Source organism: Equus caballus, chromosome 22, assembly GCF_041296265.1.
Source record: "Equus caballus isolate H_3958 breed thoroughbred chromosome 22, TB-T2T, whole genome shotgun sequence".
In the NCBI taxonomy this organism is placed as follows: domain Eukaryota; kingdom Metazoa; phylum Chordata; class Mammalia; order Perissodactyla; family Equidae; genus Equus; species Equus caballus.
The window spans coordinates 23,543,639-23,561,537 of record NC_091705.1 but is presented as its reverse complement, the minus strand read 5'-3'; the positions used below and the strand labels follow the sequence as shown (position 1 = coordinate 23,561,537).

General features: G+C 52.5%; 1 protein-coding gene and 2 long non-coding RNA genes across 5 annotated transcripts in view; 1 reads left to right on the top strand and 2 right to left on the bottom strand.

Annotated features, from left to right (window-relative positions):
- LOC138920225 (uncharacterized) overlaps positions 1-11,506 on the top strand; it is a 24,290-nt gene extending 12,784 nt beyond the window's left edge. Inside the window, exon 3 of one of the 2 annotated variants that reach the window (XR_011431053.1) lies at positions 10,580-11,506. This is a non-coding gene — a long non-coding RNA (uncharacterized lncRNA). The remainder of the gene's footprint in view (positions 1-10,579) is intronic. The other variant, XR_011431054.1, reaches the window with a different exon arrangement.
- On the bottom strand, positions 6,470-8,639 carry ID1 (inhibitor of DNA binding 1). Its single transcript, XM_005604549.4, has 2 exons — positions 7,168-8,639; positions 6,470-6,928 (listed from the first exon to the last, which is right to left on the bottom strand). Exons 1-2 carry the CDS (start codon positions 7,588-7,590, stop codon positions 6,887-6,889), a joined length of 465 nt encoding a protein of 154 aa, XP_005604606.2. The 5' UTR covers positions 7,591-8,639; the 3' UTR covers positions 6,470-6,886.
- LOC138920224 (uncharacterized) lies at positions 9,680-17,899 on the bottom strand. Of its 2 annotated transcripts, none has more exons than XR_011431052.1 (2): positions 17,765-17,899; positions 9,680-10,042 (listed from the first exon to the last, which is right to left on the bottom strand). It is a non-coding gene; the product is annotated as an uncharacterized lncRNA (long non-coding RNA). The 2 variants fall into 2 exon arrangements; XR_011431051.1 differs by lacking the exon at positions 17,765-17,899 and adding an exon at positions 17,129-17,266.

The following is a 17,899-nucleotide window of genomic DNA, read 5'->3' as shown; positions in this document are numbered from 1 at the left end:
GTGCCCAGGACTCGAACTGACGAAACCCTGGGCCACCGAAGCAGAGCACGTGAACTTAACCACTCAGCCATGGGGCCGGCCCCTATGAGACGGTTTTTAAGGAGTATCCTGTGTTTCTACTTTGTCCAGAATTCTAAACCAGCCCAGAAGACAATTTTAAAGGGAAAATAGTCTTGCTCATCCTCAAGATGGGAAGTATGTTCTCATTCCCTACACCTAAAATTACTTCTGGGGCTCTGACCTTAGCCCAGGAGGACAAGACTGGGGGACTCTGGGCAAGTCACTTAACCTCTCTGGGTTTTCCTTTTCTTATTTCTGCAATGAGTGTGTTGGGTTAAGTGGTATGTAAGGGACCTCCCAGTTCTGACTCTTCTGTTTAATCAAAATAAACTCTAGTCCACCCAGTAGCATTTAACCTGTGCATGCCTTGTGATGGAGCCATCTCACTCCTTCTCACGCATGCTCACTGGGAGACAGGTCCAAGGACTTTCAGAGTAGCGCCATTGAGAGTAGCAAAACCATGAAACAAGCCAAAGGGCCATCAACAGGAGCCTGGGTAAATAAATCACAACATGAAAATGAGTGAACTAAGGCCACACACATCAGTATGGGTGACTCTCATGTAATTCATATTGCATGAGAAAGCAAATTGACAGAAAATTGCACACAGTATGATACTATTTATGTAAAAGGCAAAACCAAGTAAAATTAAGCAATAGATTATTTAAGGATGCATACTGGTACATATATGGGAAAAACAAAAGAATAAATGATTGATTAGCACAAAGTTCTGAATAGTGGCAACGTCCTGCAGGGAGGGTGGGTCATACAAAGACTTCAAAAGAATTAATACTCCTTTCTTAAGCAGGGTGGCTGGTACTTACGTGTTTGTTTTGTTATTGTCTTTAAACTATATACACTTGGCCGGCCTGGGGCTGAGTGGTTAAGTTTGTGTGCTCCACTTCAGCCGCCCAGGGTTTCTCTAGTTTGGATCCTGGGCGTGCCTAGCACCGCTCATCAAGCCATGCTGAGGCGGCGTCCCACATGCCACAACTAGAAGGACCTACAACTAGAATATACAGCTATGTATTGGGGGGCTTTGGGGAGAAGAAGAAGAAGAAAAAAAGAAGATTGGCAACAGATGTTAGCTCAGGTGCCAATCTTTAAAAAAATGATTTTTTAGAAAACTGTATACATTCATATTATCTACTCTTTTGTATATACAACACATTTCACAATTTTTTTTTTAAGATTTTATTTTTCCTTTTTCTCCCAAAGCCCCCTGGTACATAGTTGTGTATTTTTAGTTGTGGGTCCTTCTAGTTGTGGCATGTGGGATGCCACCTCAGCATGGCTTGATGAGTGGCTCCATGTCCGCGCCCAAAATCCGAACTGGCGAAACCCTGGGCCCCCAAAGCGGAGCGCGTGAACTTAACCACTCGGCCACGGGCCGGCCCCACAATTTTGTTTTTAGTTTTCAAAAACCTGCCTAAGATCTTCTCTCCTGGATGAGGTAATGAGTTCTCAGAGGGGGCTGTCACACAGCAAGGATGGATGCGTCGCCAGCTGTGTACATGTATACAGACACACACTCACCAGACACACAAAAATACTCTCCCAATAAGTGCACAGCTCTGACTGCAGCTCCCACATTGTCCGCTAGAGGCCGCCAAGGCACCAGCCTTCGCCGCCCGCCGAAACCGGCCTCGGTTCTCGCCTGCGCAGGCGCATCTCCGGCTTTTCCCGGGAAGGGGTGCCAGCGGTCCGAGGAAGGCCGGAGCGGGCACGGCGCCCACGTTTGCTGATGCATGAGCGAGTTCAGCTGCGCTGGAGCGCGCTGCTCTACTCAGCCCTTCGCTGCCGCTCAGCGATCTCGGGGTCCCAAGCTGAAGAAATGAAGGGCACCCGAGGACACGGTTCTGCTCCACCTCCTGCAGCCGTGCCTTCAAGTTTGCATCCTGCTGCGCCCGCTCTGCATATGGAGGGGAGAACCTAGGTTTCGAGGGGCCTAGATTTCTGTAATCTAGGCACAGCATTTTGCAAAATTTACAAAAACACAGAAAAAACGTGAACACATTGCTAGGGCTCTTTCTAGATGAGAAGACTTGAAGTTTAAGCTCCAGTAATTTCAGGATAAATCCACCTCTGATTGTACACATGCATATTTATTTACTGTCTGTCTTCTTCCACTAGAATGTCAGTTCCAAGAAGGCAAGGATTTTTACCTAAATTGTTAGCTCCTGAAGCCTCCTTCCTAGCACATCCTAGCAAATATAACTATTTGTTGAATGAACCAGCTGGAGTTGGTACGGTTTTCCAAGTAGAGATGACAATGGCCTGGCCTGGGGCTTGAGGAGTGGTTGGGATGGGGATGATGTCACTGAAACCTCGGAACAGTGACTCTAACACCTATTTGAAAGCTGAGGATGCCGAGGGCCAGGGAGATGAAGCAAGTGCCCGGTCAGAAGTGGCGCTGGGCCTAGAACCCAAGTCTGCCTTCCTTTGCCTCCTCTTGGCCTGCAGCCACGGCCCCCCCACCCCCCACCCCAGCCCTTGCACAAGGCCTTGATGCAACCTTGTACTGGCCCCAGGGTGCCCCTCGTGGGGGCAGTGCTGGGGAAAAGCTTTTGCAAGAGTTGGGGCAGGAAGCACCAGCCAGGGCAGGTCCCAAGAAGATAAGGGCGCCCCCGCCCCCGTGTGTGCCTCCAGGCCTTCTGATTTCCTCTCTTCCCTTCCCTTCCCTTTCCCGGAAGGCGGCGCCCGGACCCTGGCCTGGCCGTGACTCATCTCCTTTCCCTCTGGCAGCCAGCCTGCGATCTCAGGCCCGCTTGTCACTGGAAAGCCTTGCTGCATGTGACCTTGGGCATCGGGGAGCCCTCTCTGGCCAGCAATTCCTGGAGCTAAATAAGAGTAGCTGGTGTGAAGAAGGGTTCTACCCCTGCGCCTGAGTCTCAGGAGACAAAATGTGGGGGGCTCCAGGGGCACCTCCCTATTAGACCGACTTAGGTCTGGGATGACTCAGATTGGCAGATGTAAGGTTGGCGTTGGCGTGTGAGGCACTCTTGACCCCCGTGGAGGGCGAAGTGGGCATCCAGGGGTCAGGGCCTAGTGATCCCTTAGCCTCCAGGACAGAAACAGACATTTCCACAGCTTGCTTGGTCACGAGCTGGTTCAAGACCTGTGCCCACTGTGTGAGCTGTCCTCTCAGAACCAGGTGTCACCAGGACCTCTTCGAGGTCAGAGAGCCGGGACCATTTCCATCTTTGAAGGCTGTAGTTAGAGTTTTTAAATTAAGAAATGCCAAAACGTGGGTTGCAAAAATTGTGATATGTCTTATGCCTTGCATTTTTCCAGTTTGCGTGTTTAAAACAAAAATATATAATGACCAGCTATGATTCAGTTGGAAATAAGATGGAAAGTCTAAACTGGATGTCCTGTGGGAAAACGAAGCACCTCATAAGCCTGCTTTGGACCAGCCTGATTTCTGGAAAATCCTCCAAGTCAGCATCCAGTGTAGCCTTGGGTGGGTCATCCCGCCTCTCTGATGCCTCCTTTTTCCTCATCTGAAAAGTAGGAATAGCAGTGGGCCCACACCCCTGATAGCGCTGGCGAGACAATCCCTTCTAAAGGGCTCAAAACGTTTGACACCAACATATACTAAGTGTGCACTCGGAGCCAGTCACAGTGCTAAGCTCTTTATGTGCATGAGTTCAGTTGGGCCTTGAGGGCGAGGTTCTGGAGCCCATCTTCCAGATGAAAAAATGGAGGCCCAGACAAGTGAAGTGAAGATTCAGAGGCTGTCTTCTACCAGCCGCCCTACTAAAATGTTAACGTATTATTACTGTTGTTGTTGTTATTAAAATGAGCCTATGAGAGCACTGCCCCCATACGGCTGTCAGAAAGATTAAATGAATTACTTTTTCAAAAGAACTTAGTATAGTACCTAGCACACCATAATCACTCTGTAAGCGTTTGTTAAATAAAACAAACAATACTTCTGGTTTCGGGCCCACAGCCGTGGGGAGGCAGGGTCCAGTGCCGGAGGAACTTCGTCCCGGTGTCTCCCTGCGGCCTTGTCCCGGCTCCTCGCCGCGCCCCGTCCGCCCTGTCCGGGAGGGGCGACGGAGGTAATGATTTCCCAGGCAGCGGCTGGAAGGAGCAGGGTTTTGCGTGTTGCGCGCGCGCGCGCGCACACACACACACACACACACGCACACACACAGCGTCTCTCGCTCTCACACCCCCCGGGCGGCCTCTGTCCCTCCCCCCGCCCTCCGCGAGGCCCGGGCCTCTTGTGCAAGCCGCCGGCGCCCGCGCGTTCCCAGGCCCGGCTGCAGCTGCGGGCGGAGGGGCAGGGCGGGGGCGGCGCGCTGTTTGTCTAGCGCGGCCGTGCCAAAGGCGGCGGGCCCCAGACAGCCAGGCGCCTCCGTACACCTGGGGATGCTCAGGTTAAATAGCTCCGCATTCCTCGGGCCCAGCTGATGGAAACGCTCCCAGGCCGCCGCCGAGCCGGCTTCCAGATGGGCTGGGCCCGGGCCAAAGGGGAAAAGAGGGAAACGTGGAAGCCACAGTGTGCCTGAGCGGCGGGGGAGGTGGCCCGGGCCCCGCCGCAGCCCCTTCCTCCCCTGGAAAAGGGCCCTGCCGTGGGGGAGTACACGCGGGGACACGCCCACGTCCCTGTGGGTGGGCTCTCAGGCGGGGGCCCACACGCGGGTGCACACGTGTGCCTCTGAGGACACTCCAAGGACACATGGGCAATTAATAATGATAATTTATCATGATCAAACACTGACTACGTGCTAAGCGCTCTATTTCATTTCTTCTCTACGACAGTTCTGTGAAGTTAGTGCTATAAAACAGCCGCGGGGTGGGGAGTGCAGTCGGGGGGAGCCAAGCGCGTCGTTTACCTCCCCGTGTTGTGTTCTTCCATCGAACAGTGTGCTGGGGGAGGGGGCGGAACCCGGCTTAATGCAGTACTCAATAGATGATCATTTTGCAGTTGTTCATCCCCCCTGTGCCTCAGTTTCTTCTGTTGTAAACCTGGGATCCGAATCCTGCCTTTGGCCCCACAGCGATCCACGAAATCCTTTCTGTAGAGGGTTGAGCATACAGTCAGTACGCTCATGGTGCTAGGTACTATTTATTCTATTTTATTTATTGACAAAATGTATTAACAGTCCTCACCCTCTCTGGGACACATTCTTTGCCCTCCCGGTGACTCGGGACATGGGAGCTGACCTGGTGGGGAGACTCCAGGGGTGGTATCCCCGGGGTGGGGTGGGGGGGACTTTGGAGGAAGGGTTTGCCTGAACACAGCTGCCCCCGCCTCCCTCCCAGACCAGCAGAGACCCCGGAAAGCCAGCCAATCTACAGAACAATTACACACTCAGAAACCCACAGTGTGGTTCTGCAGCCCCTAGAAACACAAACCCATCCATCAAGCCAAACCCATGCAGAGATGCCCACAGTGCATTTAGACAGAACATACAAGCCCAAACAGCTGGAGGTTGCACACTTTTCTGCAGAACACATGTGCTCACATTTGCTCTTCTGCATACACCCCCATGCATATCCTCATGCACACCCCCAGACCTGGACACCAACAGACGACCCAGCCCCACGGGGTAACTGCCAGTTCACTCATGTCACATGCACAGGCCCAGACACTCACGCACTCCGCCATGAGTACAAACTCACACACATGTCCAGGCAGATAGGCTCTTGCCAGTGACACCTTTTTCCTGCTCAGAAGCTGGGGACTGACTGGCCCACTCCTCCTCAGAGCCCACGCAAGAGCCCTGGGGGAGAGACAGGAGGTTCCTGCGAGCTGCTGGCATAGCCAGGCCAGCGTGAGGGGGCCGAGTCCGGACGCAGAGCAGGTGGCACGGCAGCTGTGCCCAGGCTGGCCCTGCCAACTTGCTCACCCACTTGGACAAGCTGGGAGCCCCAAGGCATCCTGCTGGGATCCAGAGTTAAGCAGCCCATCTCGGGAGGCACCTCCTACTGGGGAATGGGGTGACAGAAGTCCTGCTTCAGACTGGCTGAGGCTCTGGGCAAGCCCCTTTCCTCTGGGTCTCGCTTCCCCCACCTTGGCAAAGATGCAGGTGGTCCAGACACCGGTTCGCCAACTTTAATGGCTTGTTGAACCCTCCCCAACCCAGAGGAGGCCTTGCAGGTTGATCTGCATTTTAACAACCTCCCCAGGTGACCCAGATGGCCCAATGACCACTTTGAGAAACCCTAGAGATCTAGAGGATTGAATTTTATGACACTGGGGAGCACGGAAATGGCCAGGAATAGGGGGAAAGAATAGACTTTAAAGACACCGGAAACACTCATTTCAGGTCGGTAAAAGCGACAGTCCAGATGTGGCTCTCCAGCCCCCTCCCCCCCAGCACCAGCTGCAAAGAGGGTCAAGGGTCACCCCCCAGCCCAGGCCCCTCCCCTCCATCCAAAAAGTCATTGCAACTTTACCATCTAAAGTATTTGTTTAATAACAACAACAAAAACACCCCACAGAACTATTGTAAAACAATATTCTCAGTCGGTGATCATTGTAATATACAATACAAAGCAATTAATTTCCTCAGAAATCTGAGAAGCACCAAACGTGACCATTTTTTAAAATGTCTGCTTTTCAAAAAATAGAAACACACGGGGAAAAAATCTCCCCCCCCCAAGTCTCTGGTGGCCGGTAGGTGCGCAGGGAGGGCCGGCCTGCCCCCCTCAGTTCCCCAGCCCTGGGCTGGATCCCGCAAGCGCCCCATGGCCTCCGGATCTCAGTCTTGTTCCTCCCGAGCTCCAGCGAGGCGCTTGAGGACCAGAGAGCACTTATTCCTCTCGTCCCCTGGAGGGCCGGGGTCTGCCGGTCCTTGAGGGCGGCGCTTCAGCGACACAAGATGCGATCGTCCGCTGGAACACATGCTGCCTGTGAAACGAGAGAAAGAAGAGGTGAGACCGGCGGATTGCAGGTGACAAGGCTGGAAGCCACCCTTCCCCAGCAGACACGACAAGGGAGCGCTTTTCCCTCTCTTCTTGGGCATTCTTGCCTAGCCAGGTGCCCGAAAGAATGGGGCAGACATAGGGCCAAGACTCCCCTCCCCCTTCGGGCCTCAGTTTCCCCATCTGTAGAAGAAAAATGATCTCGTGCTCCAGGTGGGACCTCACCTCGGCCGCCAGGGCGCTGATCTCGCCGTTGAGGGTGCTGAGCGGGGCCCGGGCGGGGAGCCCCCGGCCCCCCGGGGTCCCGACTTGGGATTCCGAGTTCAGCTCCAACTCCAGGTCCCAGATGTAGTCGATGACGTGCTGGAGGATCTCCACCCTGCTCACCTTGCGGTTCTGGGGCAGGGTGGGCACCAGCTCCTTGAGGCGCGAGTAGCAGCCGTTCATGTCGTAGAGCAGCACGTTCACCTGCTGCTCGTCGAGCAGGGCGGGCAGGCGCGCCCCGGGGCCGCCGGCGCAGCGCGAGATGGCCACGCTCTGCTCCGACAGGCAGCGCATCACCTCGCCCGCGCCGCCCGCCGTCTTGCCGGCCTTCAGCGGGCAGCTGGGGCCCGCGGCGGCCGCGGCGCTGCCACTGGCGACCTTCATGATTCTGGCGTCGGGTAAGAGCAGAGAAGGCAAGGCGGACAGAGGCGGCGGTGGCGGGGCGTGCAGGGAGAGGCTAGAACTGCAAAAACGCGGTTGTAGAACGCGAGGCCCGAGCCCGCCAGCCCGACTTTTATAAGGACTCCGCGGACCACCCCCCCCCCCCGAGGGGCGGGCCCAGGCGTTCAAAAGAAGCCAATGGGAGGCTGGAGGCGTGGCCTTGAACGTCTTTGGGTCCCGCCTCCCGCTCTATTAGTGCACCCTGGCTGGCGTGGAAAGGCGACCTTAGTCTCAAGAACCGAAAAAGTGCGAGGACACGGGACTGGGTTGCTAGTGGAAGTGAGCGCTGCCTTGGGCCCCTCGGGACGAGGCAGGGAGGCTGGACTAGTATTGCCAATAACAAAAAGACTTCAAGAATCAGTTTTCCCAGCTTCATTTTTCCGCCTCTCCAGCCCCATTTCACAGATGAGAAGAAACTGAGGCCCGGATGGAGAAGCGGCTGGCTCTGGGTTGCCCAGAGAGCCCAGTACTAGAGCCTGGGCTTCTGGACCCTATTGGAAGATTACCTCTGAGACCCTGGTCTCCCGAATACTTGGGCCGGAATTTGATGAGCCCTCTACACTCTGCTCCCCTGGGCTGGTCTCCCTTTCTCAATTCCCAGATAATATTGTTAGTTAATCTTCCTGGGACCAGGCGGGGGGCTTACCCAGGCCCCTCGGAGTAGAAGCAATTCGGGAAAGTCTTCCTCTGTGATTGGGGGCTGGGCCTTGGGAACTGAACTAGATAGAAGGCGCCCAAAGGGGGGCTCTATCCCATGATTCTACCCTGTATTTGCAGCCCCTTGCAAAAATTCCCCATATCTGCATCAGCTAGTAATTTTAAAATTTTTCTTTTTTTGGCTGGTTTTTTTTTTTTTTTTCCTAAAGACCTTGGATCAGGGTCTCCCTCCCACGGCGCGGCAGCTGCGGAGCTCGAGTCTCCCCCCCGCCTTCCCGGGCTGGTCTGTGTCAGCGTCTGAACAAGCTGCTCAGACCGTTAGACGCCAGGCCTGTGACGTCACCCATTCATAAAACTCGGACGGGCTGTCAGGCTGGCGCCGCGCGGGCGGTCGCCATGGAGACGGCAAACCCGGCTGCAGCGCTCCGCGGCTACCCCCCGCCCTGCCAGTCACCTGCGGACCTCCGGCCGCAGGCCTGGGAATGCGCTCCTCGCGTGCGCGGTCGCTGGGCAGGGGTCACCTTACCTCCCCGCCCCACACCTGGGAATCTCCTTACCAGGCTCCCAGCCTGGACCGCGTGGGAGGTTTCTTCGCCCGCTTCCACCCTCCCCACCCCTACCTCCCCCCTCCCTCCTAGGGAAAGAGATCCAATTCCAACTTTGCTGCTGGGTGAATTTATTTGAGTCTCGAGCCCTCTCTGAGCCCTAATATCTGCGTGGTATTTCGATAATAATAACAAACGTGATGATTTATTGCGTTCTTACTTCGTGCCAGGCACTGTGTGAAGAGCTTTGCCTTCATCGTCTTCTGTAAAGCTCTAAAGACAGGGGCTGTTTGGTTTCTTTATACAGAGGAGGAAACTGAGGCTCAAAAAGCCTCCCAAGAGGGAGGGCTTGCACTGTTATCACACGGGCGCTTTATTATACCGCTGTCCCTTCCTGCCAGCGCAGCCAGTCTGCCTCGAGAGCCCTAGATCGGCCAGAGGCTGGGGAAACTGAGGCTTAGAATAGCCACCCACGGCCACGCAGCGTTAGCAGGGCTAAAATTTTGTGCTCACATAGGAGAGAGTGATATTACGGCCCGTCCTCCCCCGAGCAATCAATTCCCTGGGTGTTAGCAGTTCCCACAAAAGTTTGGGAGATGGGCCAGTAAACCAGCCCCCTGCCTCCCCGTCAGAACACGAGGAAAACTGATCAGCGAGACCAGCTTCAAAGGAGAGAGATATCATTAATTAATTAACTCGTCTCCTCAGCCCCTTGCCACACCCCCAAACTCTCCGATCTCCCTAAGGCTTGTTTAGCAATCCTCTAATGGTTAGAGGGACCGTTTTGCTGTGCAAAAGAATTGCTAAAGAATTAGAAGGACAATGACCCACCAGAGGAAATTAGAATACTAATTTATTACCAAGTATTATGAATTGACCCAGCAATTCTACTTGCTGAATCAATTCCAGAGAAACCTACACACTGGGCACAAAGATATCAGCTCAAGGATGTTCACTAAGGTGCTATTTGCAAGAGGGGAAGTTGAAATGACCTAACGTCTATCAACAGAGACACTGTATGGACTATGAATGGAACTTCAATGCTGCGGACTGGCTATGCAGCAGGTGGGAAACACGCTTCTGAGAGATCTGGGTCCTACTGTCCGCGGAGAATGCCGGTGGTAGTCCGGAGGTCAAGGGAGGAACTCTTGGATGTGAAAAAGCCAACATATTGCTCACAAGGACACGTGTATCTGGAATTTAAAATGAGAGGAAATTATGCTGCGGAAAAAATTTCAAACACAATACTGTGTGATTCCTCTCGCATGAAGTTCTAGAACAGGCACAAGTAATGTATGATGGAAGAAACCAGGATGGTGGTTGTCTCTGGGAGTGGAAGGTGGGAGTTTCCAGGCAAGGGGCATGAGGAACTTTCTGGAGCGATGGAAACGTTCCATATCTTGAAGAGGTGTGGGTTACACAGTGTATGAATTAGTTAAAATACATTGAATTATACACTTTGGTGCATTTCGTTGTATTTAAATTGCACCTCAATAAAAAATATCAGAAAGCAAAAAGAAAAAAAAAGAAGTACTAACCAAATTATTAATGCCACCACTGTGAAGCAGAGTGAGGGGAAGGAGAGCAATGTGAAATAAGAATTTCACTTTCATCTTCACATAAGTATCTGAGTCTTGTTTTTTTTCCTTAAACAGTGTTATTGAAGTGTAATTGACATACACAAATAGCATATATTTACAGTGTATAATTTGATAACTTTTTTTTTTTAGGAAGATTAGCCGTGAGCTAACTACTGCCAATCCTCCTCTTTTTGCTGAGGAAGACTGGCCCTGAGCTAACATCAGTGCCCATCTTCCTCTACTTTATACGTGGGACGCCTACCACAGCATAGCTTCTGCCAAGCGGTGCCATGTCCACAGCTGGGAACGGAACCGGCGAACCCTGGGCTGCCAAGAATCGGAACGTGTGAACTGAACGGCTGCGTCACCAGGCCGCCCCCTGATTTGATATCTTTTGACATACATATATACCCATGAACCATCACCACAATCAAGAAAATTAACATATACTTCATCACTCCTGTTTTTTTTTCTTTTAAGATTTTATTTTCCCTTTTTCTCCCCAAAGCCCCCAGGTACCTAGTTGTGTATTTTCAGTTGTGGTTCCTTCTAGTTGTGGCATGGGGGACGCCGCCTCCTCGTGGCCTAACGCCCATGGCCTGATGTCCATGTCTGCACCCAGGATCAGAACCGGCCAAACCCTGGGCCACCAAAGCAGAGCGCGTGAACTTAACCACTCGGCCACGGGGCCGGCCCCCACTCCTTCTGTTTTTTGTAATCTCTCCCGTCCCCCTCTTCTGCCTAGTGCCCAGGCAACACTCACCTGTTTTCTCTTTCGATTAGTTTTCATTTTCTAGAACTTTATATAAACGGTATACAGTAGATACAGTGTATATAATGTTATATTATACATTATATACTCTTTTTCATAGCTTTTCAGCCTAGTTTCTTTAACTCAGCGTAATTATTTCGAGATTCCTCCGTATTGGTTCCTTTCTATTGCTGAGTAGTAGCGTATGCATCACCACAATTTGTTTACCCATTCACAGTTTGTTGGTGGACATTTGGGCTGTTTATAGTTTTTGGTTAGTATAAATAAAGCTGCTATGAACACTTGTATACAAGTGTTTATATGAATTTCTGCTTTCATTTCTCTTAGGCAAATGGTAGTGAAGTGACTGGGTCACATAGAAGGTATTTATTTAACTTTATAAGCAATGGCTAAACTGTTTTCCAAAGTGAGTGTCCCCTTTACATTCCAGCAGCAGTGTTGAGAGCCCGGTTCCTCCACCTGCTCTCTCACGGTTGTTCCGCTCAGTCTTTTTCAGCCGTTCGAATAGATGAGTTGTGGTGTCTCACTGTGGGTTTAATTTGTGTTCTCCTAACGAGCAAAGATGTTGAGCATCTTTTCACATGTTTATGTACCATCCATATATCTTCTTTGGTGAAGTGTCATTCACTTCTTTTGCTCGTTTAACAAGATTATTTTAGATAATTGTAGATTCACATGCAGTCGTAAGAGATAATACAGAGAGATCCCTCACATCCTTCCCCCAGTTTCCCGGATGGTGGCATCTTGCGTCACTACAGGACAGTATCACAATCAGATTTCACCTGATTTTTGGTGAAATTCAGATTTCACTAGATTTACATGCACTCATTGTGTGTGTGCGTGTGTGTGTGTTTAGTTCTACACAATTTTATCACACGTGTAGGTTCACGTCGCCAGCACCATCATGAAGACACAGAACAGTTCCATCGGATCCACACGGATCCCTCTTGCTCCACTTTAATCTTTTGCCCATCTCTTCTTTTTCCTCCCCAAAGCCCCAGTACTTAGTTGTATAATCTAGCTGTAGGTCCTTCTAGTTCTTCTGTGTGAGCTGCTGCCATAGCGTGGTTTCTCACAGATGAGTGGTGTGTTCCACACCCAGGAACCAAACCCAGGCCGCTGAAGCAGAGCGCTGAACTTTAACCGCTAGCCCGTCAGTTGCCCATTTCTTTTAATTTGGTTGTTTGTTTTCTTATCAGTGAGTTTTGAGAGTTCTTTATATGTTTCGAATAGAAATCGCTAGATTTATGATTTACAAGTATTTTCTCTAGTCTGTGTCTAGTCTTTGCATCCCCTTAACAGTATCTTTTGAAGAGCAGAAGTTTTAAATTTTGATGAAGTCCAATTTATCCATTTTTTAAGGATTGTGTTTTTCGTGTCATATCTAAGAAATTCCTGCCTAACTCAAAATCATAAAGATTTTCTCCTATATTTTCTAGAAGTTTTATAGTTTTAGGTTTTACATTTGGGTCTATGATCCATTACACATGGGTATTTCTTGGATATATTTTAAAATAGAAATGTATTCATGTACTACCTTGTGTAATAAAAAGCCAACTCTTAATGTTTCGTATACCTGCCTCTGGTCTGACTGCTGGTCAGGAGGAGGTAGAATGTCAAAGACACTTTATGGACAAATAGGAAAGTAAGTTGGGGGACTGTTAGGACCCCAATAGTTAAGTGCCCTTAGTATTCACGAGTGTCCAGGTCCCGCCAGGTCCTGTGTTAGGCACAGGGCCACTGGAAGGAATTATTCTCACATCAAGACTATATTATGAAAATTTCCTGCTAGGTGCCTCAGCAACACAAAGAAAGGATGAGTTCTACATTGGAGGAAATCAGGGAGGCTTCCTAGAGGAGGCGACTTATCCTCTGGGCATTCTGTGTGGTAAAGGCACAAGGAGAAACAGCCTGAATGAAGACGCATGGGGGATACCAGTGTCTGAACAAATGTAAAGCTTTGACAACTTGAGCAGAAACAGTTGGCTGTGGAATAACTGAACGGTCTGGGGCTCTGGGTCCAACAGTTCAGGATTCAAATCTTTGTTATGCTTGTGTGACTGAAGCAACACTCTTCACCTCTCTGAGCCTCTGCTTCCTCATTGGCAAATGACAGAAGTTCCTCCCTCCCAAGGTGACGTCAAGGAGTCATTGAGATTAACCTCACAAAGCACCTACCATGCTCTTGGTATATAGTAGGTGCTCACTAAACAGCAGATGATAATTGCGTCTTCCAGGCCAGGCACCCGGGACCCATTTGGTGGCAATTTTGGTTCCGGGGGTTTTCAGTGAGATGGGCTTACAGACCCCCTGGAACATTCCCTTCACTGTGCCACCTTCAGGCTTCCCGATTGAAATAATGGCAGCCCCTCCACACACACCCCAGGCCTGTGGGGGAAGTTGGCTTCCTTTCATTCCAGAAAATGTCCCGGACTCCCAGATGCTGGTTTTCTCTCTTATGGTTTTAAGGCCTGTCAAGGAGTTTCAACACAGACTGCCTGTCTCTCTCGTTGTCACCGGGCGCTTCTCTGGCCCTCTCCTTGGGAGTGTGACCTGAGTGAGCAGGTGCCTCCAGTCTGTGACCAGGTCGGCTCAGGAGAGCAGACGCCTCTTTGGTGGCTGGGGAGTTGGGTGGGCTCATTCAGTGCAGCCCCGTGGTCGCAACCCAGGGTTCCTGCCAGAAGTGTCGTAGGAAGCCCTGTCCCCACACCTGCACTGCTTGATTTTCACAGCTGCTCCCTGGGGCTCGTGGCAGCTGGATTATTATAATGCGCCATTTCACGGATGGAAATACTGGGGCCCAGAGAGGAAAAGGGGCCAGCCCATCGCGCCTTCAAATCCTGGATCTCCCATTGACAAGCTGTGCCTCAGTTTCCACTGGAGCTAATGCCTATTCCTCCTCATGGAGTGGTTGTGAGCATGAAATAAGAGATGCCCTGAGGTGACCGCAGCCTCTGGTGATGGATGGGAAGGCCTTTTCACTAGCATCTCTGTCACACATCTGCCTTTCGGCCTTTGAGATCCCGCCTCTAGTGTCCAGGGCTCAAGGCAAATGGCTCACGTTTTCTAAGTGCTTACTCTGTGTCAGGCGTGGTGACCTCAGGAGGGCAGGGATCAAGCTGTGCTCTTCCCTGCTGTCACCTGGGGCCGAGAGCGCAGGCCTGCGCACAGGAGGCGTTCCATGAATATTTGTTGAATGAGAAAAAAAAAGCAACACGTGATACAGGTAGTAAGATTATGTCCCCTTTACAGCTGAGGCCACTGAGGTCCAGAGAAGTTGAGTGACTTGCTTCAGATCACACAGCTGGGATGTGGCATTGAGCCTGGGCCATCTGGCTCTGAGGCCATGGCTGCGCAGGGCGGAGGGACTTATGTGCATGCGTGTCTGCATTGCAGCGTGCATCCCTGTTGACGCGTGCTCACGTCCAGCATGTTCCCCACTGCCCCTCCCGGAGCGCTGGCCTTGTAGGCTCCGGGGCAGGCCTGCCCTGGGCCACGTGACCTGCTCTGGCCCTGGCCCGGCAGCTGCTCCCCAGATGTGCCCACAGCGCGGTCTTCCAGCCGCCAGGCCGGCGCCTCTGGGCTGGGACTGCTGGAGCTGCGGGGGAGAGACCTTTGGCTCTGGCTGTCCCCGCCCCTCCTTGTAACAGGAGACCACAGGCGCCCCCTCCACACTCTGCCCCCAGAACCCTGAGCTCAGCCAACACTGCCTCTCTGCCCGTCATACTGAGAACAAAAGCCAAACTCCTCCCCAGCCTGTGGCCCTGCCACCACCACCGACCACATCTCCTGCCCCTCCCTGTCTCTCGCCAGCCACATGGCCTCCTTTACTAAACCAGCGTGGGCCTATGTCAGGGCCCTTGCCCTTGCTCTTCCCTCTGCCCAGAACTCTCATCCACATCTTTACAAGACTTCTCGTTCTTCAAGTCTCAGGTCAAATGTCACCTCCTGGCAGGCCTCCTTAGAACCTCCTTTGGCTATTCACTTTCTTTCACATTCCTCTGCTCTTAATTATTCATAGAATTTATTACCATCTGAAATGGTCTTTGTTTTCTTGTATTGTCCATCCTCCATATCCACCCCCAAGACAGGCCGCCCTCCACCCCACCACCACCACCACAACCCCCACCCCCGGGCCCCAGGCCTTGAGGACAGGAACCCTGGCTCCTTTGGTCACTGCTGTGTCCCTAGAGCTGAGCACAGGCTGGCCCAGAGAGGGTAAGCAGCTTGCTCAACGTCACACAGCGTAGTACTTAGAATAGAGAAATGTTCAGAGTAACTGTTGAATTAATAAATTGTTACCTTAGCGTCCTCAGTTTCCTCATGTGCAAAATGGAGGCAAATTTGAACATAATCCACAGAGTTACACCACTTCAGTACTTAGCACATGCAAAGCACTCAGAAATGGGAAGCAGAACAGACATGTTTTGTGTCCTTCCAGGGGTCTCATTTTTCCATCCCCCCAGGCCAGCCGGAGGCTGTGGATTCCCTCATGAGGGGTGTGGAGGCTTCAAGCTCTCTGTCCTTAACAGGCCATGGGAACTCTGCTAACTCCCTTTCCCGTTCTGGTCCTCAGTTTCCCCATCCGCAAAATGGGGAGTGTCACTGGCCCTCCCTCCTAAGGGTTCTGTGCTGGGCTCCTGGGTCATTTCGGGGAGTGGAGGGGTCCAGGCTTCGGTCCACCTTTTGGCTCCCATCCTGTTTCCAAAGACGCCCCAGAACAATGGACAGGGCCGCAGGAGCCTGCCAGTCTGCGCCCCTCCCTGGGTCCCTGCAGATGCAGGGGTGGGGCCTTCCTGCAACCTGACAAAGGACCACTGCTGCCCTGGCGTCTCAGGGGCCAAAGGGAAGGGCAGAGTCAGGGCCCCGGGGGCTGCCATCTTAGGTCACTCAGCGTGGGCCAAATCTGCAGGGCTACACAAACACACTGCTGTGCACACCCACAGTGACACGAATGCACACACCTACACAACCAACACAGCAGATGCATGTAAACTGACACAACTGACACATCCGACGGACAGCAACACCTCAACACGCAGCCGCCAGAGCAGCCTGCTGAAACGCACAACACAGCAGGACACCATCCCATGCAGTCAACACACCGACCTCAAGGCACACAACCAAAACGGAAATCTGCACAACCAACACACCAACAAAAAAACAGAGATCAGGGAGGCAGCACAGCCAAACACCCAACAACCACGCAAAAGCAACACACCACACACCCTCAACAAACACAACACACAGATAGATGCACCCTACACCACGACACACACACATTCACCAAACACAACATATGCTTACACCCATATCAGTATTGCTCACACCACGATGGCGACACACTGCCCACATCCTTCCAGAAAATGACCAAATGCAAATCAAGCCGGCTTCCCCCATGCACCCCCTCCCCACATTGCACATACCCAACCAACATCCATCTTCACCAGTTCAAAGACCCCATTCTGCCACCTACTACCCGCAAAGCCTTTTTAGATGTAGACACAACCCCCAACACACACACACACAATTCAGAATCCTGCACAAGCCCCAAAGACACACAACCACTCAACCACACCCACCCAGACCCTGGGAACTCATACCAAGGAACAGAACTTGGGTCTGGGCCCCGGTCAGGGCAGAGGTGTGTGGGCTGGTCTGACTCCGCCAGCCACAGAAGCTGATGCCACCGGGCAGGAGCCCCGAGGCCAACCAGCCATACCCACTGTAGAGCCCCTGTTTCAAGACTCCCCTCAACAGGACCCTTAAGGTGGAACGAGGGAGGCTGGGCAAGAGGCGTCCGTTGGAGGCTGTGGTGGTCTCCCCATATGTGCACTGGGGGATGGACAGAGGCGCAAGAGGCCCCCTGAGCAGAAGCAGAAGCCCCTCGCCTGCCGGGTGCCCAGCCCAGCCCTCCCTTGACTCACCTGCCTCCGTACACCTGGCTCCCCGTCCTGCCCTGGGGCCCGGAACCAGGAACCAGCTAAGGGCGCGTCTCTCAGGGCCTGCCCGGCTCCCTGCCCACCCTGCAGAGCCCGGAGCAGTCCCCACCCTCTCTGCTCACCCCAACCCTAAGGACCCTGTCACCAGGGGTGGCACCTCCAGCTGCACCCTTGCCTCAGGTCACGGGCGTGGCTATATGCCTCAGAAACGGTGACTCATGACAATCTCTTAAGTCTTTTAAAAAGCGTTATTTTTTTGCTGACGCAAAAGCAGAGCTGTTCTGACTAAAAGGAAGTTGACGTCTCAGAAACATGGAAGGAAGGGACACTTTGCTGGAAGACAGCAGAGTGAGGGCCCTCAGAGAGCCCAAGAGCCCTGGCCTCCCATCCCGGCCCACTCCACTTCACTTTCTCGTGTCTCAGTTTCCCCACCTGTCAAAGTGGGGATGGTATGAGTTCCCATCTCTTTGAGGACTGAGGTCAGGCACAGAGCGCTTAGATCAGTGCCTGGCAGAGTCAGCCTTCAGCAGACACTAGTTATTATTGTGGCTGTGACCATTCCACCTGTCCGAGCCGTAACCCCTGTTAAGTAATCAGGTGGATGCTGCTCCACAGACTTACGGGACTTTAGAATCAGGAAACGCGGGCTGGTCATTCCTGGAACGATCACTGCACACCGACTGCGCCGAGCCCCGCAGTGAAAGGACGAGGCACAGGTTCGTGCTTTTGGCAAGCTGTGTTCAGTTGGGAGTAACC